The following is a 17,605-nucleotide window of genomic DNA, read 5'->3' as shown; positions in this document are numbered from 1 at the left end:
AAGTACTTTGAAGATCATGACAAATCCACCGGTGTCTTTTCTTTTTAACATCACAAAACTTTCTTTTAACCATCCAATTACAGTCTGTAAATACACAGAAGACAAATTCAGGTTTGTGTGTGGCTTTAAAACAAGAGGCTAACATCTACCAGATCCATTAACAGCTGCTCTGTCACTTTCGAGTGCAGATGGATACTTAAAGATTAGTGTGAGGTTTCTGATAAAATAATGCAGTCACGACCCGAGTCAGTGCTCTGAATCTGACTGATTTCCTTTACCTGCTGCACAGACAGTAAAAATACTTAAAATCGTGCCCACGTGTTCATCTTTTAAGATGGGCTTAGCATATAAATTTAATCTGCGGTAAAAGGGATTAGATTACTTTTAAAGTGGTCCGATCACTTTATTCATTCATTTAACAACTTGTAATAGTGTCTGAGCTTGCAATGCCAGCTGAGTTTAAAAAAGAAACCTTTTAAAAATCAGATTCATTCATAACACTGATAACTCATGACTATTAAAAACCTGACCACGTCACTCTAAAAGCTCTAAAAATATGACAACTGAGGATCACATGCCTTTGACTGGAGACAGATAGTGTGATAAAATTAGGCTGTGAAGAACATAACGCTTGACCAAAATGCTTAAAAGACATCTACAGTACGTATACCTCCGACCTGCCCTTTCAACAATCCAACAGATCAAGAAGCGTAAACCTTTCTGAAACTTCCTGCAAGTCTTGTGCAATCAGGCTGCCAAATCACATCCATGAGAAGTCTAAGTCCAGTACCCAGGTCCAGAGGAATCGTGGCTACAGACCTCTTCTTTGTTTACTCTACTGAAAGTCCAGTGGGGCTGCAGAAAGGCCATTAAACATTCATTCATCCTCTCGTCCATTCACTCACATCAGCTGGTTCTTGGAAGGCAACTTGCAGACAGTTTGCTGTCTGACCAGGAGGTGGCAGTGTCGATGCCGTCAAAATGTCACCAAAGGCTCTCCCATGGTGATCTTGGTTTGGTGTGTGGGACGGTTGCTTTGATGGCTCTGGCGGCTGTGAAGCAGTCTGTGTTCTGGTGGGCAGTGATAGCTGGAGCCTGGCTGGTCCGGCGTTTCTGGGGGAATTTTAATTTTTTTTTTGCTTTTTTGTACGCCGGTTTGTTCAGAGCTGAGATGAAAAAGTCAAACGAAGTTAGCTTGAGGTCCCTTGTTGCTTGAGGACTGTGTAGACGTTATCGACTTTGCTCAGCCTCTCAAAGAACGGGATGAGGTCCAGCAGCTCTGTGTCGGACATGTCATCGAACCAAGAGGCCACAGGCACCTGAACAAAAACATAAGCATCAATATCGTTGTGGAGATTCAACAAATATAGTTAGAAATCTAATTTCTTATTCATCTTATTTACTTTGATGCCTTTTTTTATTTAAACAATAAATCAAGTAAGAGTGGGACACTGAAATTGGGCTTAGTGTCCCCCAAACTACATCTTTCAATAAAAGTGCAATACTTGTTTTAATACAGTTACAAAATTGGGAAATTGTACCCCCCCCCCCAAAAAAAAAAAAAAAAATCAACCACAACCTTGAGGGTAATACTATGAACTTGCTTAAGCAACTTGCTTAAGCAGGTGAACGATCCTAAGTGCTGTCCAGAAGACTTACTGCATTGTCAGGATGGAAGATGTAGGAGGCAGGGGAGTTATCCACAATAATCACTTTGTTGAGGTCACGACCCAGGCGACTCAGATCCTTGACATAATTCCCTCGATGAAAGACGCAAGACTCCCGGAAAAGGCGGCAGCGGAAAGCACCCCACTTGTCCAGGAGATCGGAGACTGGGTCTGCATACTGATGGAGAAGCACGCTCAATTTAAAGCAAAATCTTTATGTAGATACAGCTGAGATTTCCGTTTTTAGTATCAGTTTATAGTATTAGTTTTTACTGCCACCATCACAGTGTCGTGGTTAACACATTCACACAGACCTAGAGACTGGTATGAGACTGCCTGATAACCAGTGGCCACTAGGGGAAACAATAAAAATAAAATGGTTGCTGTGAAATCAATAACAGCAACTGCCAATCAGAGTCCTGCACTGAAAACCTTATAATTGCTTGGGTTATGAGCAGATTGCCAGTCGCCCATAGTTTGTATAGCAACTATAAACAGAGACCTTGAAATTACAAGTTTTGGCTTATCAGGTTTTACTTTGAAGGCAAATCTTTTCAGTTTGGGTTGCACCTCCAAGTTATACTACCTTGATGATTAACAAGAGTGTTTGCAGCCAAGTTGCAGTCTTCCATGCAAACTATGGACAACTGCAGCAATCTGCTAGCAACCAACGCAATCAGAATAAGGTTTTTTTTACTAACGGGTCTCACACATGAAGACCCTGGTTGAGGCCAGCGAGACAAACCCAGCCTCGGGGGGGGGGGGGGGGGGGGGGTCACAAGGTAGTGTGCGCCTAGTGCAAGTCTCAGAGCACTGAAAAATGGGAAGGCTACATCGGGAAGAGCATCCGGTATGAAATCTGTGCCAAATCAAACACGCGGTTCCCCCTGCTGTGTTATCCCTCGGGAGATAAGGAAGCAGCTCAAATGACCTCTTCTCATTTCTCTCATAACGCCCCAAGTCTATTTTAAAGGATCCAAAATATTAAACTGTTCACAGACAACTTCCCTGAATACATCCAGCTTTTCCCTGCTCCCTCCGAGTTTATTGCTGTCAACTGCAGGGAATCAGCCAACCATACATTAATAATCAGCACAGCTGGCTGCGATGAGGTGGTTTCTCACCTTAGCTAAACTGGCAGTGAAGAGGACACATTCGAACAGCTCCCCCATCCTCTTCAGAAACTCGTCAACATGGGGCCGCTTCAGGACATACACCTGGAAGATGCAGGAATCCTTAAATCAGCATCATGCACACACGCCATACACTCAAAATGTAACATGTTTCTACAAATTCCAACTGCCTGAGGACGTTTCAAGTGAATGTTATTTTAAAAAAAGGGGGAGAAACTCAACATGCAGCTCATGACTGGAGACTTCTTCTAATGGACAGATGTTACATTTTTGCAGAACATCTTATTTACTTCCAAGGAGTTAGTAGCAGACATTCAAGCCAAACTGAAGCTAAATGAGAAAGATGCAGTTGTAGCTCACAAAAAGACAAGCACTGGGCTCCTTAAAGCTCTTCCTCCATCTTTTTTTTTTTTCCTCCTTGCTGCTGTGTTGGCAGCTCAGGGCAGCGTTCCTGAACCAAGTCATCCGGAATAGGCTGTGCTTGTCTGAACAAACCTATCCTGGATTACTTGAATCAGGCCCAGACCCATCGTGTGTCATCGGACTCCAAGCAGCCGTCCTCAAATCCCTTAAACGCTGACATCACCTTCTATACTCAGCAAAATGCGCTCAAGAGAAGTGCTGTCACACAACCGAAATGACAAAATGACAATGAGGCATGAGCACAGTGCATGACAATATGAATATTTCTGATGATGCTAGCATTACCTGGTGTATTGTTCCGTCGATTTCCACAGGAATGATGAAATCTGCGTTGTTCACAGGCTAACCAAAAAAAAAAAATTTAAAAAAAAAAAAAAGGGGGGGAGATACTTATTAAACCAAAATAAAGACTTAAAAAACAAAACAAACAAACACATACAGACACTGGACTTTTCCTTTTACATGCTAAAACATAAACTGACTTAGTGTTGTTTCTAGACAGACAGGTTGAGACAGTCAGTGTGTGCGCAGATGCAGGAGTGACTGTGTTTGAGTTTGGCATTTGCCAGCCACGACAAAAATGTCACTGCCAGAGCCAACAGCAACCAGATGGAGGGAAAAGTGCAGATCTTGGACTGTTGTGTTCTAAACGTAACTAAATAATGATGTAATGTGATCGCAGGGGACAGCTAAGTGCTGTAAAGCCTCTCTGAACACACACATCCTTTAGTTCCTGCAGCAGGAAATTAAAGAACACGCTTGCAAATGTTGAAGTTGAACATAATTGCTTGTATAACTCAGTCTACAGCATGTTATCATTCCCCCGCCTTACCTTAAAAGAGCTGTGAACTAAGGTCTCATCCAGATCTATAACCACACAGATCTTTCCGGAGTCTTTTGACTTCACTGGAGGCAGCAGTGGTTTCGCCTGGATCTTCAAAAAGAGAAACCACAAAATAATGAGCTGACTGCAAAAGTACACAAATAAAAATTGAGCCAGGGCAACAGAGAAAACACACCTTGGACACTGTTCCATTCTCTTCTACCAAGAGAGGGGCGTTGTTGTTGACTGGTGGCGGCTCAGGCTGGTCCCGGCACAGGCAGCAGAAAAGGCTGGAGAAGAGGCCTCCACTCCTGGGTTTCTTGGAAGACAGAGAGGGAGAGGAACCTGCAGAAGAAGATGATAGATCAAGAAATTGTCGAGCTTGCAGTAATTACAACATACAGGATCTTTAACAGCTTGGCTTTTAGGAAAAGCTCTTAATATTAAGAGGTGCATGGGAATATCTTTATCATCATTATCGGTATGCTTTGAACACATGGGCACAAAACAGACATTTACTTAAAGTCTTCAAGTCTGATCAAACAATCGAACAAAGTAATACACTAAGACATAAAACTACTTAGTCCTTACTACATGGTAAAACCTAAGCCAAAATGCAGAAGCAGTGTGTTTTAAAAGAAAAAAAAGAAGAAAAAAAAAACCCCAAGCACACCCCATGATTCAGTAGTTTGTAGAACCACTTTCAGCACTAATGGGTTTCTGTATGACTTCAGCTGTGTCTTGCGTGGTCATGTAGGAATGTTGACCTACTCTTCTTTACAATGTTGCTTCTATTCATTGAAATTTGTGGGCATTTATTTATGCATGGCTCTCTGAAATCCTGCTGTGGTGAGGCCTTACATCAGGTTGAGTCAGCCATTCTGTTGCAGATTTTCTGATGTGATTGGATCATTGTCCTTTTGCATGGCTGTTGGCCAAAGTTTTAGCTGTCAGACAGATGTGTCACATCTGTCTCTAGAATACTTTGAATCGACCGTGAACTCCTCTGTTCACCAATGACTGATGTGTTCAGGTCCTGTGGCTGCAAAGCAAGCACAAATCATCACACGTCCACCACCGTGCTTCAGTTGGAGTGTTTGTGCAGATATGCTGCGTTTGGTTTTCTCCAAACATGATGCTGTGCATTACAGCAAAAGATTTTGGTCTAGTCTGTCCAAAACACTGTTCTAGAAGTCTTGTGGTTTGCTCAGTTACAACTTTGCAAACCCTAACACGTGCTGCCACAGTCTCCTAAAACAGAATAAGCGCTCTCCTGCAGCGCTTTCAAACAAGCCATGAACTTTAACATGCTAATTGAGGTCTAATGAGTCTGAGATGTAGCTCTTGGGTTTTTTGCAATATCTCTTTGTGTTGCAACATCTGACAAACCGGGTGAATTTTCTGGGTTGTTCACTCCTGTGAAGATTGGCAGGGATCTGGAATGTTTTTCCACTTGTAAATAATCTTTCTCACTGTAGAATAATAGGCTTCAAACTTATAACCCTTCTCACATTGATAGGGAGCACCTCTGCTTCTCTAAGATCAGTCATGTTGTCTTTCCTACTTGGTATTTAGTTAACACACCTGAATGCTCCAGACCAGCAATGTCTTTTTGTAGAGATGCTCACGTCTACTAATGATCAGTTATTAAAGTGCATTGATTAGCAGCACCTGGCTGCTAGTTATCTTCCTATGGAAGCAGTAGGGCTGTTCTTAGTTTTTAAAACATGCTGATTCAGCATTTTGGCATCATTTTGTAACTAAAATAGTGACAGTGTAACAGTTGTTGTGTTTACCTCATTTTAAAGACACGGCAAGTACCAGATTATTTTTATTATGGCCTGATGCATAAAACCTCACAATTTAAAGAGATTTGCACATTTTTACCATACATAAATATAAAGATCAACTATATAGCATTTTATGTTTCTTCCATGACATAGTAAAAATGTGAATGCCAAAACAAAAACAAGTAAAATATATAATTATTTCATTTTTACCTCTTGACCAGTATGATTTTTGAAAAACAGGACTGCAGAAAGAGCCATCTCACACTCTGATCGCAACAGCTGCAACCTCAATGGTTAGTGTAATACTCATGTAATAATTTGGTAATTACTCTGACCACAACTGCCTTCAAACCTTTAATTACACTAAACACTCGTGAAGTTCTCAAGACCATCTTTCACTATTACTACTGTTGACAAAATGTACCCACAAATATGCAAAGCCTTGCCAAAGTACACAGCGATCTTTCATGGAAAAGTGTCGCAGTTTTCACGTATGAAAATGCCCTTTCCCAAATTTAGCACACAGCGGGAGATGATTTGCATCAGACGTGTTCACACTACAGTTAGTCGAGGGTGCTGTCTCAATCAAGCATGCATGAAGCCCAGGACTGGTTATAAATTTCCTCAGCCTGCCATTACCTGCTTTATTCTCACATTGGTGCAAATCAACACAATCTGACATCACATGATTTTTGCACCAGCGGTCTGGAAGGTTAAAGAAGGTTTAATATCCAACTGTGTCAGACATGTGTACTTGCATACACGTCCATTGGGTAATGTCTGGAAAACTTCAGGGCTGCAGTGCGTGTGTGGAAATGGCTTAAGTATCTCCAAGACCACAGTTTTCCATAATCACACACACACTGAAAACTTTACCACACCATCTAAGCTGGTAAATGATCAGTCCCATATCATTTTTTACTAAAATAGCTGTGTTTGTTCATTTCAACTCGTAGCTACCCCAAAAATTTTGCCTCGTAAATGACCAAATTGTTTTTTTTTTTAATGTAAATTTAATTTGACACACTTCCTGTGTTGAAATACCTGAAATACTCTACTTGCATACAGCACTTCCTAACTCATGACCCCCATCTAGTCAGTGATTGTATAAAAACAGTACAAAGGACATCCAGCAACTTTCCTCATACTGTCATGTGCACAGGCCGTCCTGGAGACACGTGCCTGACCGGACCTCTTGCGTAACTGCTTCTCTGATGTCAGCAGAAAAACACGACTCGAGCCCCACCAATGAAAATTCACCACTTTAACACCACGTGAAGCGATGGTGCCAAAGAGACAAATTTTTTTAAGCACATCAGGTTAATTATTGAGTGATGTGCGGCAACCAGAACAAATTAATTAATAATACAAACAACCACCGCAGGCAATCTGTAAACAATATTTACTCAATACCAAAATGATGCAATTCAAAACTTTTCGTTTGCTTGGTATGTATAAAATGCAAACTAACCACTCAGGCAATGAAAGACCTGAACTTCAGGTTCATTAATCACTTACATCAAGCGACAAGCATTTTTATAAATTCTAAACCCAAATGGAAGCTACATAAAAATCACTTTAACTACTACTTTGCAAAATAAGCACAAAAGCAGGACTTTAAGCAGTGTTTGAGTTTTTCTGTTCACAAAACAAACCCTCCAGATGTTCCCAAGAAACTGATTATTAACCAAAGCTGGCAGCCTTATTGTCAATCATCGTGTAGCAAACGAACACTTTGTACCTGGAAGCTCAACAGGTATTCAAAACTCATTCCTGTAATGGGTTTGCTGTGCGGCTGTTTAGATTTCATTTACAGGTACCAACACCGGCTTCAAATAAATTATAAGTAAATCACAATCCTCATTAATCCCAGAGTAAATGTGGTCACAGTTGCTCCAAGACAGAAAGAACAGTAACAAACATATTACAAAGTTACAAAATAGCTCTAATTATAAATATCCCACAAATTAAATATGTGGTTGACATTGAGGTGCCCCTCTGATCATACTGAAAATGATTTCTTATGGTTTTTAAATGACATTTTTAATTTTTAACATTTAAATATCAAACATCTAACACATGTAAAGCAGTTTGTTTTAGCCTTCCAAATAGCATGTGTGAAAGACTCATGAGAAACTTTGAACACTAATTGTGGTAATTGCAATTATGAAAATAATTTCTAGCTAAAGCACTGCTGTGATCATTTAGTTGAAAAGTAATTTAAAAAATTATATAAAAAAAACAACAACAACACTTTGAAAAGCAGATAATTACTAAATACTAAAGGGTCTTACCAATTTAAGGAAACCATCTTCTGATTGGCTGCAACTAACATACAAAAGGTTTAAAACAGGAGGTGGGCGGAGTTTGTGACAACGAACTTCCTGTGATTACAAGGTTTATGCTCTGACCTCATTATCTGAGATCAGAGCATGCAGCTCATAGTCTTACACAGCACTTTACCAGCTTCACACGAAGTGTTGTGAGACAGCTGAACAGCTGTGTCATACTTTACTACCACATGGGATTTGTGGTGAAGTCGCACATCTGACACAGAAGACTCACTGCTCTTCGTATGCCTTTGTCCCTCCCTTGGAGCGTAGATGGGCCATAACTAAGTTGATGTGTCAGCTGTGGTTGTGTTCTTTTATTTCAGGATATTTATTTATTTTAAATTTTCCTATACATTTGTGCAGCAGAACTTTTTACCAAAGAAATGATAGTCTTCAGACAGTCTTCTGTAACATGACTTATGTTACCCATGCTATTTATTCAATACAACTGTATAAAGTTCTACAGTATATGTCGCATATTCAGCTTCTCGGGGTGTGGCACAAAAAACAAACACATACTACAACCTGACCTCATATTTTCAATAACACCCATATGCCCAAATACCAATAATAATAATAATAATAATAATAATAATCCATTTCACTTCTTTTTCCATTCATTCGCTTTACTTTCATTACCTGCTAACAGACTGGGTGAATAAATGTGAAATAATGTTTCCTGGGGTGTTCGATTTATTTTATTGGAGGCATTATATTTATGGAGAGTGGTTTAGCTGCAGTTTCTGAAGCCAATTAGTGAGCCGGTCGTTGATATGCAAAACATATATCATAAACCCACAACAGTGCTTGGGATCAGTCTTTGTGCCAAAAGATCCGCACACCAAGTTTAACATCATTCCAACGGGGGGGGGGGGGGGGGGGGGGGGGATAAATAAATAAATAAAATAAATAAATAAAAATAAATAAAAAATAAATTTGCTCGCCAACCACAAAACTTTATTCGAGTTACTGAAATTATTTCTGCTCTCATGAATGCTCGTCAAGCCCAGGCTCCCAGTGCGGGTTTCTCCCGGTCTTGTAAACCTCTGATTAGCTCTGCTCCTCACTCTTCTGTCTCACATTAGGCTTGGTTTCTGTCCCTTTATGCACCATACTCCCTTTCTCTCTCTGTCCAGACGTGACTGTGTTACCAACACACAAACCTCTGTTGTCCATCTCTCACGCCTCTTTTATTACTCCTCTGCAATACCCTCCAACTCAATTTGTGGATTCAAACCCCGTCTGACCCTCCGTTGGCCTCTGCTGTGCTCAGGCCAAAACAGGAAGAGGAAACAGACGGGTATCAGTGGAGGAAGGTGCTTGCCATCGTGTTTGTAGCATAGCTTGGGTAAGCTGATACCAGTGTCTATGTACACTGAGCTGATTTCATCTGAATTATTATTGTCACTGGTATTCTTTAATGAAAACTCATCACTCCTCCCCTCATTCCTTCATTCACTCCCTCAGGTCCTCGTAATTCCTAGCATCAAGTCCTTATTTGCTTCCTGGAGTCTTGACTCACTTCAGTATTTGTAAACCAAACACCTGGATGTTTTAATTGATAAAAGCATTATGAAGATGAGCCCATTATAAAGGAGACAATTTACAGTGTGGAGCTGAACATACTGCAGGCATTCAGCTGCAGTAAGGACAACAGCTTTAAGCACTAAAAGTTAACACATATAATAGCTTTATTATTATTTTTCAACACACTTGGTAGCAAGTATTTTCCCTCTCTTCATATCATTCTTCTAACTTAGTAATCCAGCAATAAGAGCTCAGTAGGGGATATAGCATCTGCTGAGGGACTCTTTGTTCTTGTTGCGTAGGATAACTTCTTGCTTGGTGTATCCTTCGGGTGTGAATGAATTTTGGGATCACATGCCTCCCTCATGGTACTTCAATACACAATTATCTACAACTTTATCCAGTGGGCACTTCGTAAATTGTTCACCATGTCTGTACTGGATATTTACATTTTTACTTTTTAATATTTATCAGTATTTTATCATATGCCATTTAGAGACCAACTAATATATCAGCCAGGCTGATATTTACTATTTGCCAATATGTTGCATCCGCATTTATAACAGCTAAAGGAGAATTTTAAAAAGTGAAGAGACGGGACGCCATCGCCATGTTATGATTGTTGATGCTGCATAGTCGTCTACCGGAGCCCGCTCTGCATCTTCCCTGTTGGGAGCACACGCGTTCCGAATGCCACAAATGACAAGCAGCGCGTAAATGAGCAATTTGAGCATTGTTGTGACAATAAACCAAGTGCATTTTAAAATGCACTGTTGCATCTTAATAAGGGCTTATAGTTACACATAAATATTAGGGAAATCTGTCTATGTTCCTTATGCGCAAAGAAAGAACAAAAATGTTGGTCGATATCAGAGTTTCAAATTGTAAAGTATTAGTATCCAGTCGGACTCTTTTACCATTACAACATAACTGTGTGATATTGGGTTGATCCACGATTAAGACAAGTTTAATTACCTCGCTTCTAACTGAACAACCGACACTGTCAGAAGTTTCATTTTAAACATTTTAAAGAGTGTTTAAGTTGTGGTTTTCAGCACAGTGTTAACAACGCAACTTCAAAACACAAGAGAACCATCTGAGTACAGCATTGCAAAAAACAGCATTAAACATTAGCTCGGGGCTAAACACATTCAGAGCTACTTCTAATATAAACACTTTAATAATGCAGAAAACAATCTAATAAACAAACAAGTTATGAGGAACGCAAAAAGCAAAATTTACTCTAATTATTGCTTTACCAGCCTATCATCTCCAAACATCAGGTAATCATGGCTCATCCGTTTACCGTCACACTGCTAAGGTAAGTAAAACTAAAACAAAACTGAGTTCCAGCTTATCAGACTGTGAAAAATGTAAGATTACACTTAGCACTGTGAATTAGGCCACTGAACACGTTACACTGTATGCCACACCTTACCAAAAATAAAATAGCTCCCATCATGACATGACTTTCAGTGAATTAATCCTCAGTCCACAGACTCACGATAAGATGCTCCACCTTATCTGATCTTTATCTGAGTCTATTTTAAGCTTGGCGTTCAAAGATTTCCTGCAGACACTTCCACCCCTGTTATTGACCGTTTAGCTAAAAACGGACTTTAGTCAGACAACGTACATTGAGGAGTAAGTAACCAGGCTTTCCTGATTGGCTTACTCCCTCCAAATATCTTTAACATTACAGTTTTGATAAGGCACAAGGGCTTGACCCGTGTGCTTGATAATGGAATTAACTGAACTGACAATACATCTCAAATTAGCCTTGAGTGATAACAAGCTATTTACAGGGATTCGTCTCAATGCAGAAGAAAGTGCAAAAGCCTTTGAAACAGCTGCCACACTTTGATGCGACTATGAAAGTCTCCAATAAAAAGAGAGACAAATTAAAACGGCTCTGTGGGTTCACAAAGGCAGACTAAACAATGTAAACTTCAAATTAAAACACAATATTAAAGCCAGAGGACAGATGAAAGAAGGGGGGGCGCGCGAGTGTGCCTTCTGAGAACTATTCATAGAAGCAATACTGTCATAATTAGAGGTCATTATTGAACTGGTGGAGTAGAAACTGCACCTATTATTTCTCTTCTACTTCATGTATGTTACTCAGATGGTGACACTAGTTTCTCCAAACACTCTCAGAAGTCCATTTCTCTACCATACTCAGGTGGGCCACTGCCACACCTTAGCAGCTAGCTCTTTATTTTAGATGCCTGAGAGGACAGTGTTACATGTGATCAGTCAAAAACTTCAGACCCAGTTCCACCATCCTGAACTACAACTGGTGAAGGCAGCTCTTCTGCTTGCAGGTTAAGGGTGAGCTGGAGGGCCTCTACGCCTACAGGCCGCAACAGGAGAACTAGCACAACAACGACTACCATCACCAGCTGCAGTCTTTAATTGTACTTCTATCATCACCTATTGAATTTTAATCATGTGTGCTATAGTTCCCTTTTTTGGTTTTTTTAAAGCACCAATTCTAATTGTACGTTTATCCGGTTTCATTTCTGGCCCCCCAATGTCAGACCTTGTTTGGATTTAGTGCATAGGTTTAACTGTCAAAGTCCCCACTTTGCTGTTGACAGTTTAAAATATACCATGAAGTAAAATGAGTTTGACGTTCCCATGTACAAAATACTTAGATCTTACGTGGGTCAGACCAGTAAAATCTTTTCTGTTAGCATAACGTTTAACTGCATATATATTTTAATATGAGGGGGGGGGAGGTGTCATTTCAAAATTTCATCTCAGTGTTAAAAAATATGAAATTTCCACAATAGATTTTATTTTGCTTTTGAAAATAAATAAATAAATAAATAAAATGACAAAACAGGAGTTTTCCATTATTTGATATTGATGTGGTGTGAATGTCTTTATCAGTAGTAAGCTGAGTCTAAAATTTATGTCTAAAATTTTCTAAACCTGTCCAGTGGGTCAGACTGGAGTCTTTGTTGGGGCAATTCTGGGCTGCGGCCTGTTTGACACCCGTGGTTTAAAGAACATTAGCCAACATCCTGGTTAATGCTAACTGAACTGCTTGGAGAATGTCACTAGTCAGCTGCAATGTTGATCCTGGACCAAAGTTCCTATTATGAAGTAGGAACAACAATAACATGGGGCTCTCACATTGTGCTGGTTATAGTAATAGTAGTCGTATTACCACCAGCTCTTGACTTCTGATCCTATTTTTTGGCCATAAATACCCAATGCGCTGGTTAGCATGTAATGTTTTAAAAAGATGCTTCCATATATGAGTCTTACTGAACTCCATTTACTCTGTCAGCATACTGATTAACATCTGGGGCAGACCTGACTCCACAAAGTTGAGAAGGCTGACTTACTGCAAGACAGAAGGCTGATGGAGGATCTTTACAATCACTCAGCCCATATTTTCAGTCGCTGCTGTGCTAAAATCAGTGAAATTATGTCCCTTAATTCAGCGAGAACCAGAAAACACAACTGCAAAGACTGCATAAACCTGATCTTACAATGAAAGAGAAACTAAAAGTTTCAGTATGATTTGATGTGGCTTTGCAAACTATAGATGTTTTGTGGGAATCTCTTTAGGTAGATTCGAGCAAACACGCTGTCTCATATAGCAGCTGCGCTTCACATCGAGTAAACACCATGTATGGAGGGAAAAGGTTGTGTAACACACCAGACTACAAGATGTGATCTTCCACTTTTAAAACCAAAATAGGCACTACTGCCTCTATGTACGTCTGTCTGTCCGCATCTTGTTTGAATAAAGTCTTAGCTTCCACTCAGCATTGTTTGGCTGATGACTGACAGGTCACCTGATTATTTACTAAGCTTGAGTTTACAGCGGTGACCTGTCTGTGTGCGCGTACGGTGGCAGAGGCACTCTTTCATGTGAGTGAACACCGAACTGGTAAAGCTGCAGAAAGCGGCCACTTGTGGTGTTGCCAAAACAAAAAAAGGAAAAGTTATTTATCTGACATGATATCACTCCAAGGAAACCGGGATTTAAGGTAGACCTGGAAAGGCTTTTAATCTGACTACTATTACAGATGTCTCAACCAGCTGTACGTCATTTCCTTTACTTTTCATCAGAGGCCAAAGGGCCGCAGCCATAATGTACACACAACAGCGCGGTCTTCTTGCTCTGACTTGTTTTCTGTCCACTTTCCTAACACTGGCTTTATCTGTGCTGCTGCTCATAAGCAGCTTACTGCTTAGGCTCGGAGTTCAGGAGTTGCAAAACTTTTCTTTTCCTTTTTTCCCCTGACATGACTGCACAGGGGTATTTAAAAAAATTAATATATATATAATATAAATAAATAAGCAACTTACCCCTCTCTCCCGCGGCTTTATTTCCCTCTTCATCCCGGCTCACTTGGGTGATTACAGAGGACGGATTGTCCATCACATCCAGGTCTGGTCCAGAGTGCCAACTTCACACTTTAAAGTTAGAGATAGTCCGCCGACTCGGTGCTGCATTAACCCAACTTAACGTGAGCGAAAACAACGCTGAAACGCCCCGGGAAACATCGCAACAAGTCACCTACAGTGCGCCCATTACTCTTCGGATCCGTGTGTCCGCTCGGATACGCGCTCAAGTTTGACGTGTGGAAGTTTTAAGAGGTTTGTCTAGGAGTTGGCAACTTTGATTCAATATGGTGCTCAACTCCGCTTGCAATTTCAAGATACAAACATGGAGGTTTCAAGGCTTCCCATTTCACTTAAAGTGGCGCAGTAAGGGCACGGCTCTGTGCAGCGCTCCCCCTGCCGGCCTCTGCCCCTTTGACGACGGTCCCTTAGAGTGGCCCGAAACAAAGTTACTCAGGAGTTAGCTAAGCTAGCTGCTAGCTACTACGGACTTACTTTAGACAAACACTATTATTAGATAGTGCCCCTGCTCCCTTTGCACGGCTACCGACCTTAAACATGTCGCCTACAAAGCACTTTATTATTCGGCTATAACATTAAAAGATCAAAAACAAAACCCACATTAAATAATTAAACCCTGCAGATTTGACTCAAACTTTTACCAAAGTGTCTTCAGATACTTTGTAACACCTTAAATGCCGCACTAGCCGCTGGCGTGTATGCTGTGTGGTTGTACCTTCGTCATGTAATGACTGCTGTTTGTTAAAAAAAAAAAAAAAAACTTGCACAATCAAGAGCAAAATTTTTTCTCCCTTTTTTCTCCCTTTTTTTTTTTTTTTTTTTTTAACTTTTTGGAAGTAGCAACAACAGAAGAAACGCCCAGTTTGGGTCCCCTTGAAACTGCCTATAGACAGGGAGTGTCGTGCAAGTGTCGTCTCCGTTTTCTCCGATTCCGCGAAGAGAAGTATGTCTGACCACATATATACAGTTTGGTCTTGCAAAATTAAAATAATAAAATAAAACTATTATGTTTGACCAATTTCCATTTTGAGAATTTTTTTTAAACCAGTAGAAATAAACTTAAAAGTAATAGTCAGTCATATTTTGAGTCTGGTTAAAAAAATAAAATAAAATAAAAGAAAAGAATATTGTACTTATAAACAGTGTTTGGGTCATTACTGAAAGTAACATGTTATACCATCCTGAGAACCAAGGAAAATAATCTTCCCATTGAACTGTATTTTGTGATTCTTTCTCTTTGAAGGTAATAGAGGCCACCTAAACACGAGATATCAGTGGTAAGCCCAGGATGTCCTCCATTTAGTACATCAGGGCTAAGTGTAGTAGCTTAAATAAGTCAAAACATAGAGACCAAAAACAAATGTCGATTACAGAGAACATAAACAAATAGGCTGGTTCTCAAGAGGATAAATTACTTGTTAATTTTCTTACCTTACCATATGTACCTTATATAGTGACTCTTGTCCTTTTGTGCAATAAAAATAAAAGTAACATTCATAGCTCCACTCCTAAAAAGTTATAGACCACTCAAGCATTTTCCTTTTCTCACACACAAACTGAAATCAACTGATTGTAGTGCAACTGCGCTTAATAGCTATGCTAAACTATGCTAAACAGCCGGCTGACAGCAAGAAACTCTAGGGTGACTTTGGCATTAGTCACTTTGCTAGATGAGCAGGAGTGTCCAAATCCAGGCCTTAAGGGCCAGTGCCCTGCAGGCAGTGTTGGGAAGGTTACTTTTAATATGTATTCCATTACAGAATACAGAATACATGCCCCAAAATGTATTCTGTAACGTATTCCGTTACGTTACTCAATGACAGTAACGTATTCTGAATACTTTGGATTACTTAATATATTATCATGCTTTTTACAACAACGTGAATGTACTATTGCTGTGTGATTTATTACTATTACTGAAGGTCCGCGACTCCGAACTGTAGTAAAGGGACCTCTGACTAATACGGCGGGGTCCCTGTCGGCTCGTAGCCGAACAATAGCTTTACTTTGTTGTGTGGGTCAACTTTTCTTGCGAGAGACAGAGAGAGGCGTTGAAAGGCTGCTCCAACGGAACTTATTGTTTCGGAGGAAAACACCAACACAGCGTACAGTCGAGTCTTAATAGCTTACGTACAACTGGGCTCGTCAGGCACTCTTCTTGGCTGCAGTGGTTATTATTATATTTACATGCTTCCAGCTCCCGTTTTTCCTGGATGACAACTCGTACCTTTCCACTCCCCTTTTTCTCCCTCCTCGCGCTCACAGACCCATAACGTGTATGGCAGTCCATTCTCCCTGCAGCACGGACTACACTGCCCATGATGCTACATTCTTTAGAGCTATGCTTGTAGCATTCTGCCTGTTAGCTTAGCACAACAACAACGAAAAGGCGCTCTCTCACCCAGGAAACACACAGTCGCAGAGAGAGAGAGAGCGTCGCCCTGTAACCATGGCAACCGTAACGCTGCCGCCTTGAACGAAAGAACGTAGCTGTCAAACAAAACCCAAACAGTCCTGACCCGCGACAAAATGAAACAGGAAAGTACCGCAGTGTAATCCATTTATTTCAACAAAGTAACTGTATTCTGAATACCACCTTTTTAAACGGTAACTGTAACGGAATACAGTTACTCATATTTTGTATTTTAAATACGTAACAGCGGTACATGTATTCCGTTACTCCCCAACACTGCCTGCAGGTTTTAGATATCCACCTGGGGCCAACACACCTGAATCAAATGATTAGTTCATTACCAGGCCTCGGGAGAACTTCAAGGCATGTTGCAGAAGTAATTTAGCCATTTATCTGCTGTGATGGATCAAGGACACATCTAAAGCCTGCAGGAAACTTGTTGGACACCCCTGAGTTAGGGTTTCTCAGGTGACTTGGAGATAAACATAACATACTGAAAAAAATTTAATTGGCATATATTTTTTATTATCTTTATTACTAAATGTTGATGTTATTCAAATATGTTAAAAGATAGTGTGTACAGAATTTTTTTTACACAAACAGTAGAAACACACCAGCCACCCATGGCTGTTCTGCGGTACCGTCTGGATTTAACGTTGTCTGATCTCTCTCGGCTGACTAAAACACATTTGTCCTACGGTGACCACCACAGCTTGGATTATGTATGTGAATTGGTAGTGGAAAGACAACAGAATTCAGTTGACTTAAACTGCAATCTACTGACATCTAGTGGTGAGATTTTACACACTCTACCTTTAAAACACATACTTGGGCAAGGGATGTCAAAAACCCATTGTATTTCAAGACCCACATAAACACTTTAAACTTAAATTAGTTTAAAGTGTTATGTTTGTATTTCAATACATATTTTGTGCATTTTTAATCTTGTAGTGAAATATCCCTAATATTGTATTTTTTAGGAATTTTAGGAATGCATATGTTGGCTTTTTTTCCAATGATGGCATAATAAAATAGCCACTAAGACTTCCTTGTTTCTTGCCACCCATGTAAAACTGGCATTGCTCTTTCAATTGCAGGAAAACAAGTTAA

The 17,605-nt window shown here is 40.2% G+C and overlaps 1 protein-coding gene across 1 annotated transcript; it reads right to left on the bottom strand.

The window, feature by feature from the left end:
* Positions 1 to 1,062: 1,062 nt before the first annotated feature.
* On the bottom strand, positions 1,063 to 14,483 carry ctdsp1 (CTD (carboxy-terminal domain, RNA polymerase II, polypeptide A) small phosphatase 1). The gene is made up of 7 exons (XM_026157768.2): positions 14,026 to 14,483; positions 4,243 to 4,391; positions 4,056 to 4,157; positions 3,509 to 3,565; positions 2,792 to 2,884; positions 1,660 to 1,845; positions 1,063 to 1,319 (listed from the first exon to the last, which is right to left on the bottom strand). Exons 1-7 carry the CDS (start codon positions 14,096 to 14,098, stop codon positions 1,191 to 1,193), a joined length of 789 nt encoding a protein of 262 aa, XP_026013553.1. The 5' UTR covers positions 14,099 to 14,483; the 3' UTR covers positions 1,063 to 1,190.
* Positions 14,484 to 17,605: the final 3,122 nt, after the last annotated feature.

The sequence above is a fragment of the Astatotilapia calliptera genome, chromosome 23, assembly GCF_964374335.1.
Source record: "Astatotilapia calliptera chromosome 23, fAstCal68.1, whole genome shotgun sequence".
Lineage (NCBI taxonomy): Eukaryota > Metazoa > Chordata > Actinopteri > Cichliformes > Cichlidae > Astatotilapia > Astatotilapia calliptera.
Note: the sequence above shows the minus strand (reverse complement) of the source record. Positions and strands in the feature narration are given on the sequence as shown.

Bases quoted from the DNA above. Each gene is read 5' to 3' on its own strand.
- ctdsp1 (XM_026157768.2), bottom strand. From the start codon at position 14,098: ATGGACAATCCGTCCTCTGTAATCACCCAAGTGAGCCGGGATGAAGAG. The intron at 2,885-3,508 runs GTAATGCTAGCA...TGCATCTTCCAG, and splicing joins TCGACGGAACAATACACCAG to GTGTATGTCCTGAAGCGGCC. The intron at 1,320-1,659 runs GTAAGTCTTCTG...GTTTTTGTTCAG, and splicing joins TCTTCCATCCTGACAATGCA to GTGCCTGTGGCCTCTTGGTT.